The sequence below is a fragment of the Cyanistes caeruleus genome, chromosome 1 (genome assembly GCF_971803275.1).
Source record: "Cyanistes caeruleus chromosome 1, bCyaCae1.hap1.1, whole genome shotgun sequence".
NCBI classification, from domain to species: Eukaryota; Metazoa; Chordata; class Aves; order Passeriformes; family Paridae; genus Cyanistes; species Cyanistes caeruleus.
In genome coordinates this window covers 98,701,169-98,713,939 of record NC_141701.1, presented here as the reverse complement: position 1 = coordinate 98,713,939, position 12,771 = coordinate 98,701,169, and the positions used below count along the sequence as shown (strand labels likewise).

Sequence of the window (12,771 nt, the reverse complement as noted above, 5' to 3'; positions counted from 1 at the left end):
TATCCAGGAGACAAGCTTGAAAGGAGATGGTGGAGATGTTTTTAACTTCACTGAGACTGCTGAATTTGGAGCCACTCTAAGGATGTCCTACTTCCTTGCTGATGGCTTAGTTCTTCTTGTAGTTTCCCTGAAGTTTAATATTTTTACTCTGTCTTCTTGACTGTCTGCAGGAATTTTGAGGGTTCTTGTGCTCTGAATTGATCTTTTTAGAGCAATTAAGCCTCACTTTTTGTGGCCCATTACTGATATTTACTGACTTTATTCTTCAGGTTTCTCTCTAAAGGGATTTATATTTTCTTGTTACTATTTTTTTTTAAATTATTTTTCCCCTGAAGGAATCATGACGGGAAGAAAGAAATAAGGTTAAAAGCATTGAGTACAGTGCTGAACATGCAGAGCAGAGTTACTGAAGGAAATTACCTTTTCCAGAAAATTTTCCAGAAAATAATGGAAGCCTGTCTGAGAGCCTTCTTAAATAGATCTGCTCTCAGATACGTTGCTCCATGAGATGCTCTTTTTTCTCCCTTCCTCCAGTGGTGTCTATCCCTTCTCAGATGAGTTTGTTTCACCAACTTCTGATGGAGGGTGGAAACCTCTTAAAAACATAATGAAAAAGCAAGCCAGTTATTATTTTTTCTGGAAATCATAGCTAGTAAATCAGTTGCTAATTTCTGGCCATAAGTCTTCAGCCCCATTTCATTCCTAAGTTCTTCAGGAATCAGATTGTCAACTGTCTCATCTGAGAGTTAGGAAAGGGAATATTGTGTATTGAATGAGTAGACATGAGTCCAAAAGAGGGCTGTACTTAAAAAAATCTTGAGAGACCTTATGCTCTAGTCATATCATCTGAGTCTAACAATATTTCATAAACATCACTTGATATCTCTGTACTTGTTCTAAACTAGAGACAAGGAAACATTTAAAAAATCTGTTCATTCTCATGACAGTAGAAACTTGTTTTTTTTAAATTCAATGTTGATGCTTCTTCAGATGGATTAATTCTGATAGATACTATGATTGCCTATGGTTGCAACTCTGTTGCTGACTGTTAAATGGTCTGCTACCTCTGTACAAACGAGAAGGGAGGAATCTTCACAGAAAGACATTTCCAGTGATCATGGAATAAAACAAAATAGTACTGTATGCACTTGGGAGGAGGAGAGGATGTCTAGAAATATATGGAACTTGGATTACAGGCTGGTTCTGCTTTATTGTCACGAACTTCTTTTCTTATGTAAACCCTGTATTGCTTGGAGGGAAAAAATCCTACCATTCTTTCTCAGAAAGGAAGAATTTTAAATTTATTTTCTCCTGAGTGTTATTCTGTTGCTTTTACCATAGTTAGGTTCCTATCTGTTAAACAGATTTGATCACCCTAAAGCAAAAGGAACTTATTGTTTTTACTGTGATTGTAACAAAAAAAAGAGGAAAAATATTCATAAAAGTACTTCTGTACTGCTGCAAATTAGAGATATGTCACAGTAGAATACCAGACTATATCAATTAGCTCTGAATTGTTAATTGTGTCTTCTTCTCCTTAAGGAAAAAAATGTTACTGTTAGCATTCAAATTAATCTTCTAGTTGTTAGGTTTTTACTTTCAGTGTTAATTGTTCAGTGTAAATTAGGTAAATAATTTTGGTTTTTCAATATACTTTTTCAGGTTCAAGTGTTTGGATTATATTCAGCAGAAGAGTTTCATGAAACGTTTGACTGTCCTATTAAAGTAAGTGCTTGTTTTAATCTTTAGTAATTGCGGTAGTGTTGTCTTTAATAACAGAAAGGTCACATTCAATCTAAATGAGAGAGAGGAATACCACTTCCTTGCAATGTTATTCAAGTCACTAGAAAATAGTTTTCTGTCTCAATATAAAAGCTTTTGATCTGGTTAGGTAGGAAGAAAGCCAATCTTGGTTTTGTAAGAAGTATTACAGAGTTATTCAAATATAAAAGGGAAAGTGAAAGAGAAATTGTCCTGTTTCAGGTTTACCCATCTCAACATTTCTTTGTAGACTTGTGATACAAATTCTAAGAGTTCTGCTAAATGTGAGGTCAATATTTTGCAACCAGTTCATATCCATTAAACCTGCCTGAAAATAAGGCAATGGGCAGTGATATTGATGTATCCTATTTGAAGGGGAAACTTGAGTTCAACTCTGCTTTAGAGAAGTGTGTTCTCCTGGCTGTTGAAAAAAAAAAAGGACCTCCACTAGGTATATGGGAAAATCTTTTTAACAGCAAACTTATCTTGCAGGAGAAAAGATGATCGGGGCAAATGTTTGCGTTTAGCTGCTTGGGGTCTTCCATGTTGCAGCTGCTCTTTAGGGTGCAGGGGAAAGGAATGGGATCATTAAGTTTTCACACATGCCAGATGTGACTCACTTGCCTCCTAAGGCCTTTACTGCTCATGCAGCTGGATCTCCACACTTGTCATGTAACATGTAAGGCAAAGAGACTTTGTAAGATGCTACATACTGCTGTCCTCTGACAGGGCTGAGGTGTATGTGCCCTTTAGGCAGACCCCAGACCAGATTTAATCGTGGTAACTCTTGCTTGCAAAAGTCCTGTTCTGTTTGGCCCTAATTCTGCAGCCTGCTGTACAGAAAAGTAGCCATTCAGTGTAACATGGCCCTCACTATCACACTTGTCATACAGAATATAATATGAAGAATTATCCTCTCTTCTAGGAAAAGCAAACAAATGTCTGAAACAAATAAGCTTTACTTCAGAGAAGGAGCTCAGCTGTAATTCTTGATAATTGATAAAAGGTTATTTAGTTTAAAAAATGATGTTGCGCTTCATGTAAATTCTTATTAAGTCACAACCCTTTCTTTCCCCCTTCCCCCACCATCTCCAGATTGTTGCTGTTCATCCTCATTTTGTAAGATCCCAGTTCAAGCAATTTGTAACAGGAGGAAAGAAGGTAAGCATTCATAATGAATTTTGGCTACCTATAAATAGCCCTTTGATATAGCTCAGAAGGTTATGTATGTGACTTTTAATACCTAGAACAAAGACTTCTGCTTTTTCCTTCTTTTTATGCATTGTATTCTAAATCATTGTTAATTAAAAGATATTTCAGGGGGAGAGAAAGTGTGCTTTTTATGTTAAAAACATGTTGCAACAAGTTGAGATTCAGAGTAGAGATACCATTTTGTCTACATAGCCTGAAAAACAGGTAATTTATATTTCCTAGGCTAGATTTTTTTCGCTTTAATTTGTTGAAGTGGGAGAAGAGGTTAGACCTTAAAGCTGATCTCTTACAAAGCATGTTGATCTTGGGTTACCTGTGGGTGGTTTTTTGGGGTGGGGTTTTGTTTGTTTGCTTCAGATTTTATTTTAAGGAGATAAATCCAAATATCTTCATCAGCTCTTGTCCATTGTGAGGGGTTTTGTTGGTTTTCTTAAAATTAACTAGGGGGTTCTTGGTATGGTAGAACTTACCCCATTCTAAGCACTTACATCTCTAGGTAGTCTTCTGTTTGGATTCAGTTGGTGTTTTAAATGTGTATTAGTGTAGGATACAATTCTGTCTTCCAGATTGCAGCTGTTTCCAGGTCTTACAAATATCTTATATCACATTGCATATTTTCAGTCAAAACACGAAATTTTATTTGGAACAGTTTCTTGATTTCATGAATTTTCTGTTGCTTTCTGTTACGAGTTAAGGATGAGCAATCCTCACAGATGCATCAAACCAAATGCCATTGCTCTCTCTTACCAGTATGTAAGAGCTACAGGCTTCTAGTGCTGAAAACATCTTAATTTTCATTAACAGTTCAATATGTTTCAAAGCATAGCTGTGCTTTATTTATTTAAGTCGTGCTTGACAGCTCTTTCTGGCTGGTAGAAGTTGGTGTTGTCCTTAAAATAATGCACAGTCAGTGTGTGTCTGTGTCAGCCACCAGTTTGTGAAGCTTTTCAGTGCTGATAAAAGGGGCATGGAAAGAGAGAAGCAAGGAATTAATAGAACAGGGCTCCGTCAGGTGGTAAAAGATCTTGCATTCACCTGATGCCGAACAGAAAAAAACATCAGGGAGTTAACACATTCTCTTTGGTTATCTTTGATTACTTGACAGGTTGTTTTATATTCTGTCCTCTGGGGAATGGTGTACTCATTCTTAATACATTCATGCTTTGCTGAGGAACTTTCCTCCTCAGAAAAACTTTAATTGACGTCTTAACATAAGGTATTTAGCATTGAAACAAATGTCCCTTGACACCTGTAATTTGATTTTATTGGTACAGAAGACCAACAAATAAAACCTCGAGCTTTGTGGTAGAAACCTTTCCCCTTCTTTCCTCCAAAAGGAGTAAACATACTTTCATGAAAGCAACAACAAAATGCTTTCTGAAAATTCAGGAAGCTAAATTCCAACTAAGAAAGCTACTTTTTTTTTTTTTTTCTGAACATTTACACCTCTCCTTAACTGTAAAGCCAAAGTGTAGTATGGAGGCAGCAGGCAACAGGGATCTGAACACAAGAGTGAAGAGAAGCAGGCTGAAGCATACAGCCTCAAGGCTGTGGACCTCACCACTCTCTCCCCATGTCTGGGGATTGTGCCTACTTGAACAAAGTTAAACAACCAAGGGGAGCTCCTTCAGGAGGGAGGACAGGTCCTCCTGTGGCTCCTGAGGTCAGTGCACTTTTAGCCTTTGCGTATGTTTAGTGACTTTATCCCTGATAGCTGGTGGTGAGAGGCATGTTGCTTGTTGTCCTCATCCTCACCAAAGGTAACAGTATCTTCATTTGGGATCAAACTTAAAAGCAAAGCTTTGCTTAAAGCTCTCATGCTATGCTCCTTGCCTGAGGTGCATGGAAAAAACACAGTATGTATCATGTGATCTCTTAATCCAAAGGCTTGCTGGGTCTGTCTGTGTTTCTGCTTTTTGAGAATGATGACATAATGTATATAAGCATTTCTAAAGTTGAGTGGGTTTTCTTGTTTGGTTCTCCTTTATTTTTTTAGAAAAATATTCTTCATAACAATATAAAATGTGTAAAAAATACATTTTTCAGTTCTAAGATCCACTCAGGACATCCTGGAAATAAGTGTTCAAGAGATAGAAAGAGGGGGAAAAACCCTAATGACATGCTTCAGAGATGAACAGTGCAGGTCCTCAGTTCCCTACTCAGGTGGATGTCTGGAACTTGGGTGGATTGCTGTGTAATGCTGGGATTTGCTACGTCTTAGAAGCTCAGCCTGACCTAAAGCTGACTTAAGAGCAGTGCTCCCTGGGGTAACTGGGGTAATCATTGTGAATTGTTGTAAGCTTAACTCTATTGTGCATATGTTTATATGGTTGCTTAACTTTGTTTAAGTAGGCATGCAGAGAAGCTTTTCTCTAAAACGTATTATAAACTCATTAAATCACTTGCTTATTAAAGCACTAGTTTTTAAAAGAAAAGAAATTCTGTTAAGCTTGAGATATTTTGTGTTGGTAAAGCTTATTTCACCCCTTTTCCTAAGTGAATGAATATTATCTGTGCCTAGAAATAAGACAGGTACTGTGGAAATTGACACTATTGCAGTGAGAAGCAATAGGTACCATACTAAAAGGAGATGCTTCCCTATTCCCCTCCTCATCTCTGCAATTAACCACAGCACCATTGTGCTGATTTGGCAGATGATAGTAACCCTGAAATAATAATACTCTATATTGTAAATAACAGGGCATTTCTGTCCAGAGCAGACAATAGAGCTTCAAAGCAAGGAAAAAGACAAATACTGTGCTATTGAAGGCCATAACCTTCTACCTTTTAAAAAAGGGTCTAATCTCAAAAAATAACAGGGTAAAAGCCAACTAAATGAGGGTGGTAAAGCTGAAAACAAGGTGTTCTTTATTTAACTCTTAGAATGCTGGTCTTTGCCAGTACATCAACTAAATGAACATTTTTGTGAAGTCCAAGTATCCATTATGTCATGAGGGTTAAACAGACACACCTAACAAAGAAAGAAGGCTGAAGGTTATTTCAGTTCCAGAGTCAAGGTATCAGCTACTGTGATTTATGTAAAGATAACTTAAGAAGAGCAGGACAAGCTGAGATTCCTCTCTTGGCAGAGACATAATCCCTATTAATATCAATAACTAAACACAAAGGTTTTTTAATGAAACTCTTAGGGGAGTGAGTCCTCTGAAGTAATTGAGTTACAGCTGAATGTCTGCTAATGAAGGGTTTTTTTGAGTCTTCTCTACCTAGCGTGGTAGTGGGGACCCAACACAAATAGAGCAAGTGTATTCTGAAGTATAGAGGTGGAATGTTCCGTATCATACTGGACTGGGACTCCTCAATTTCCTAGGACATACATTTTGTATAATAAGTATTGATTTGCATATCCAGTCTGAAACATTTTAAGGGCTAGAGAACCAAAATAAAACTGCAGATTTACCCTGTGACTTTCTCATCTCTCTATGTCTATCTGTGTCTATATCTACATAATATATTAATGTGTTTTATATAGATATATGTATATAAAAATAAACATTAAAATATAATGCAAATATGTATACAAACATTTTTAACAGTGTCTGTGTTTCTTTTGCTGCAGAAGATACGTTATAAGAACTGGTGTTTAAATACAGATGTGTTTGATCATGTTTGTCCTATTTATCCTCCCAAAATTAACATTTGAACATATCAGTGCTTGTGTTTAAATATTAGACTCTTTTTTTCTTTGTCTTTTATAAAAGCAGAGAGAGCTTTTAATTTACCTGGGGCAAATTTCTCATCTAAGAAAATACCAAACAAACCTATTTCTGTGTCAGAATTCTGGATCCATAGTAACTCTTGCCTGAAAAGCAAAACGAGACATTCTAAATTCTTTTCTACTCCAGGTGGAGCAACATACACAGAGAAAGGATGGTGATTGCAAACAGTGCATAAATGGGAAGAGAAATAGCATTCCTGGGATCTGTGACTGCTGTTAGGGGTAGTGGAATTTGTGCATTAAAGTCAAGTGTGGCAAGGAATGTCTCAGTTTTTTAATCGTTGCTTTTTAGCGTTAGCAGATGCATTTTGCATGGTGAGTAAGTAGATGACCTTACCTCTGAACCCTTACCTCTGATATGTACTTCATAATAATTGAACTACTTTGACAAATTATTAAATTGTCAGGATGCTGTTTGCAGCACAGTCCATTTTTAGAAAGCAGATAGTCAGCTGTTTGGCATTATGTTGGATAGAAGAGTACCAGACAAGAAAGGCAGATTGCTTTGCAAGCTATAAAATGTCAGTAAATACTCAAAGGTCTGATTTAAGTGAAGAAGGAGTAAATACTGTGGCAATTTCTGTACATGCATTGGATAATTTACCATAAGTAGGAAACAAACTGTAGCAGCAAGCAAACCACAATAATACTGGTCTGCCATTTCCTTGCTGCAATATATAATGCCCAGATGTATCCCATATTATTGAGCAGATGAGACATACATAGTATATCCTGCTTGCTTAATAAGCATTTTTTTTTTGCTTACATTTCTTCTTTATGGGTATTTGGATATGCATTTCTTCTTTATCACTAAAACAAAAATTCTCCTTGTGCTTCTACTTATAACTAAAACAAAAATTCTCCTTGTGCTAATAAATTTTGTTTGTGTAAATGGAAATGGATCATAGTCCTATGTGCATGTAATCTAAAGTTGTGTGTTTTACATATGTCTGTGTAGAACCCTTTTTTCCATTGCCTGAGGTGGCAAGCAAAGAGGATCTAAGTGTATGAAATGTGTCTCTCTGCCTGCAAGACTGCAGGATTTGCTTTTCAAGGTGTTAATTCTGTAGCTCTTTGTGAATAGGCAACAGCTGGAATATGGCAGTTGAGTTATTAAAAGTGAAGCCTAAAAAAAGTCTTGTGGCATTTGTTTGTGTTAAACATCTCTAAATTTCTAGCTTCTCTGTCCATGAACTACAGCAGTAGCTCCTTTCACTCTTGCCATTGCATAGCTCCTGATGCTACTGTCTGCCTCTGCCTCCTTGCTTGATTTCCCTTGACTGCACTTACTGCCCTCCTCTCTGTTCACACCCCAGCTCCTTAGACAACATTCTGTGACGAAATCTTGAAAGCTCATCTTCAGCTGAAAGCTTGAGGCTTACATTATTCTCTGCCTTGTTTGAGCTCATCCAGTCCATCGTCTGTTTAAAATACAAAGTATAATTTTTTATTGTTGCTATATGTTTTCTTAGGGATGAGCTATTAAACAGTAAGTCTTCATGCAGCATGCTGTTCTGTGTTACTCCGTAGTATCTGTTAATCTTGTCTGTGCCTGTAAATATTGGTTTTATGCTGAAAACAATAAATAACTGTAGTGATCACTTGTAACCATGGAAATAGTATTTTAGATTTTTGTGGTCTGGCCTAGCTGAGGTGAAAGTGGTGACAGGTATCAAAACACAGGACAAGTGTCATAGGTAGGCTCATCTTCACACTTAGACAAAGAACAGGACAAAAAAATTAGAGAGACTTTTTTCCTGATTTTTATCTTGTGAAATAAAAACTATTCCAACAGTTCTGCAGTAGGGATTGGAAAAGTGGCTCTTCAGTTACAAATTGAAATCTGAAGCCGTTTTTTCTTCACTTCACTAAAACGTCTTCAAATCTTTACACAAAAGACATTGTGTTGAAACAAAGTAGTGATGCTGGGCATCATTAAAAGTGTGTTTCCTTTGAAATTTCTGTGAGAACAGATATCTCTTATTTATGGTATAATATTAATATAATATATAATAATATTAATAGTACTAATATTATTAGTATATTGAAGATAGTAATTGGTAATGAGAATAAATTAAATTTAATTACTTCAACATGTTGATATACCAGAGTTGCAATCATTCACCTTTTTGTTCAGAGGATTGGGAATTCCAGTACATAGCTTAAGACCGGGATTACGTGTAATTAGTGTTAATGCTAATTGCATTACAGGCTCCATTAAGTCCAAGCACTCATCTATTCTCTTTAGTGAATGCATTCTAAAATAGAGTTTTTGGTGTGGGTTAATCTCCTGTTAGAGAAAGGTATGTTAGAGATGTATTTACTAATCCAAGAGAAATATATCCACTTATTTTAAAAAGCAGAAAGTGTCCAGCTCCATCTCATACATCTCATACATTTTTCTTAATGATCTGGTGGACAATTATAAGCAGTTAAGAAGACTCACAAAATAATTAGTAATCTAACAGAAGATTGCAATGTACTATGAAGCAGTGTGGTTGGGGACCTTGAAGCTAAAGGTTATTTTATTTTAGCTGTATTATCAAATTGTGGTGCATGCAAGATGCACTAGAAGAGTGTTCTAAGCACCATTGTATTGTAGTTAACAAAGGACTAGAAAGTTTTATATGAACAAATGAAAAACGGGGGAAAAAAACTCTATTGCAGAGAAGCCAAGAAAGTGGGATTTTGGCTGCTGGTGAAATATAAGTACTGTGAATGCTGACTACCATAATATAGGATTTATGGCAAATAAAGTCCTACAGTATTTTTCCCTACCAAAAAGAGAGGGAGGTGGTAGGAAGAACCCCTAAAGAAACTGTGGATTTCTTCTTACAAGTCTTCTTCTGAAGTTTTTAATTACTTTCTGGTGTGATCAACATTTCAATGTGGACATAAAGGAATACTAAGAAAGAAATGGTGCTGCTTTTTTTGAGAGAGATGCCTTTAGCAGACGACAGTTCCAAAACACACAGGAAAGTTCTGGGTTCACAAATTCAGTTTCCAGGTGTCATTGCTCTAAGAAATAATAAAGAAATCACAGTATGTATATCAATAGCATGCAGATAATTGCACTGATGATAACTTAGTTAAGCATGTTTTGAGATTACATATTATTTTTTTGATGCCACAGTGTGGAGTTTTAGCCTCAGTGTTGGGCCTGTTTCATTTGCTGAACTGTAACGGGGAATGGTGGGGTGATTCAATGATTCAGATTCATTTTCCATCCTTCTTATAGGTGGTGCCAGCCTGTTGCCTTCTACTGCCTTGATCTGAAAGTTTGTGTTCTTAGAGTTGAGCATAGACAGGATTTTTCAAATTATTCTTCTCTCTTCAATAGTTCTTTCTCAGATCACTTACTTTTCCTGGCAGTTTGTTACTCAGAGTCATGAAAAAGCATGATATTGACAAACCGTGAATAACAAAAAACATGCAAAGTGTCATACCAGGTTTGCTCTGGATCTTGAGTATAATAAATTAATTTAAATCATGATTCAGTCCCAAGCAGAAAAAATTACAAGTAAAATTAATATAATTGACATCAGCTAGGTTTGACCTTTCACGTGATCCACATAAGTTTTTGGAGCTTTGTCCAGTAATGCAATATACCATGTGTTTTGCTGCTGCCTTTATTGGATGGTATTGAAAGAAGCATCCAAGCAGCAGTTCTTCTTCTGTCCAGCTTCTCCTTAGGTGTTAGTACACTAGGAAAAAAGTAATTTTCAAGTCTGAATCAGCACAGTACTTAGTTTTTAATGACGTCTTTAGCATCTGAGTGGAGACCATTCATTTGAGCTGAGGGTTGCTATCTATGTACCAGTCTTCTAATGGAAATCCCTCCATGTAGCACTGACTTATGGGCATAGATGTTACACTGTTTTCAGTGGCTTGCCCTGGTAGCTGTAAAATAACATGTTCTGTAAGACTTAGTAGCCTTTTCAAATGCAGGGTGGGGGGTAATCTATACTGTCTAAAAGTTGGGCCTTCGTGTGCCCTATGTAAAGGACACAAAATCACTTTGCTTGAATTAAAAGTTTGATGTCTGCAGTGCAGTTCACAAAAAAGTTTCTCAATAGACTGCCTTACCTACTGCTTGCTTTAAACTCTTCGAGAAAATACTTGTCTTCTGGTGCCATCTGGTGGCTTTAGGAGAGAGCGAGAGAGGTAGTCTGAGAATTGCCATTAAAATCTCATATTTTCCTGGAAGTTCTTATTTTAAACAACTGGTGTCCTAACAGTTGATGTATTTATCCAAATGCAAGTGGCAGGAAACCATATATAAAAGAATTGTATACAGCTGGATCTTAGGAAATATTAGCAAGAAAAGTACTCCATTTGGGCTTTAGCATGGTAGAAATCCTTGCAGGCAGCTATTTCACAACTTCCAGTGAGTGGTGTGAGCTTGGGTCCAGGTTGTGCATATGTTTGTATGTGCGTGTACGCATGCAAAAGTTAGCAGGAGTGGTACCTTAGAGCATGATCTCTGTAGATGCTTCAGCTTCTTATTTAGGTATCCCTCCAATTGCTGCACTTTGCATCTGCCAGAGTGATTGCCTGTAATCCTATTGAATAACTTAATGAGACATACAGAATTAGAATGTTCTGATTTGGAAGGGACCCACAAGGATCATCAAGTCCAACTCTTAGGTGAATTATCCATAAATGAATTGAACCTGCAACATTGACATTATTAGCACCATGCTCCAACCAAGCAGTATGGAATGTCTTTCTGTGCAGACTTTCTACACGTAGTTGGGGTTTTTTTTTGGTGCTGAAAGGCATCTCATAACATCTCCTATGCATTTAGATATTCTAAAATACCTTTCTTAGTTGCAGAACCTGAGATTACCAATCACACAAGTTTTACAATCAGCAGCGCTCGTGGTATAATGCAGTTTGCACAAGTGGGACTAAAACACAGCATCTCTAGGCCCCTGTGGAAAGCTGTGCAGTTCCACATGGAGCCAGGCAAAGGGTCACAACCTTGGGGATGTTTGATAATTTTCACTGACTACCTGCTTTTTTTGGAGGGAAGGAGTCTATGACAAGATTGGTGGATCTTGATATCAGTGCGGTGACCTGGTTTCTTTATCAATTTTCTGAAGTGTTGTCACCAGTGCTGTAGACTTAGGTCCTGAAATACTTGATTTTTTTTATCTTTAAAAGGTAAATAATTATGCTTACTGTTCTTTGGAAAAACTTGATGAAAGGCCTCCTTATTATTAAAATTTAATCGGAATTCTGTAATATGCAAGATGCTCAATGTATATATATACTATGTCAAAATGTTTGATTTTATTTGCTTTTGTTTTGTGATAGGTGTGTATTTTTCATTGTCCTTAAATCCAAACAGAGTAAGGGATAATGAAGAAAAAATAACTTCCATGTCTGCACACAGCACTGTGTCACAGAAATATTTATTGTTGCACTTCTTCATAGTTGCTGTTATATGAAAGAGGCTGGATGAATAGATGGAAGCCTTCGGTTTTACATGAAGGGGAAGGAAATATCAGAAATGTAAAATGGAGAGGGCACTTAATTGCTTGGGCTAATAATATGGTAAGTATTTTTCACCTCCATTAAATGAACAAAAATATCTGTGTTACGCTGAATTTTTCCAATGCTAATTGCCAGAATATTCAGCTAAAGAACTGTGCATTTGTAGAAGTGGGTATAAAGGGTATTGAAAGATAGTGGTTTATATGTCATTTCTTTGTAGAAATTTCTTCTGTTGTTTCCTGCTGGTTAGTCAGGGTTCTCCAATGTGATTGCCACTTCTGAAGAAATTAGGAAAGTAGCTCTACATACCACTGTGGCGGTCACTAATGTACACTATTATTAATTAGAATTTTGATTAGTGCAGTTTATTGAAGCAAACTGAGGAAGGAATGCCAATATAATTCTTCTCTATATAAGTAATAGAACATCTCCACTCCCACCCCCTGAAAAAGAAATAAACTCTGGATTTTTTAATTTGTGGTGAAATGACATTGTCGTATGCACTTTCAATGTTGCAGATTATTAAAAAAATACAATAATACTTTCTCATTTTTTTAGGCCAC

General features: G+C 36.6%; 1 protein-coding gene across 2 annotated transcripts in view; it reads left to right on the top strand.

The window, feature by feature from the left end:
• Nucleotides 1-12,771, top strand: part of VPS41 (VPS41 subunit of HOPS complex) — a 106,266-nt gene that overhangs the window by 46,784 nt on the left and 46,711 nt on the right. For both annotated transcript variants that reach the window (XM_023919543.2, XM_023919542.2), the window contains 3 exons: nt 1,663-1,725; nt 2,857-2,922; nt 12,149-12,268. In XM_023919543.2, coding sequence (XP_023775311.1) covers nt 1,663-1,725; nt 2,857-2,922; nt 12,149-12,268 — 249 coding nt within the window. The remainder of the gene's footprint in view (nt 1-1,662; nt 1,726-2,856; nt 2,923-12,148; nt 12,269-12,771) is intronic.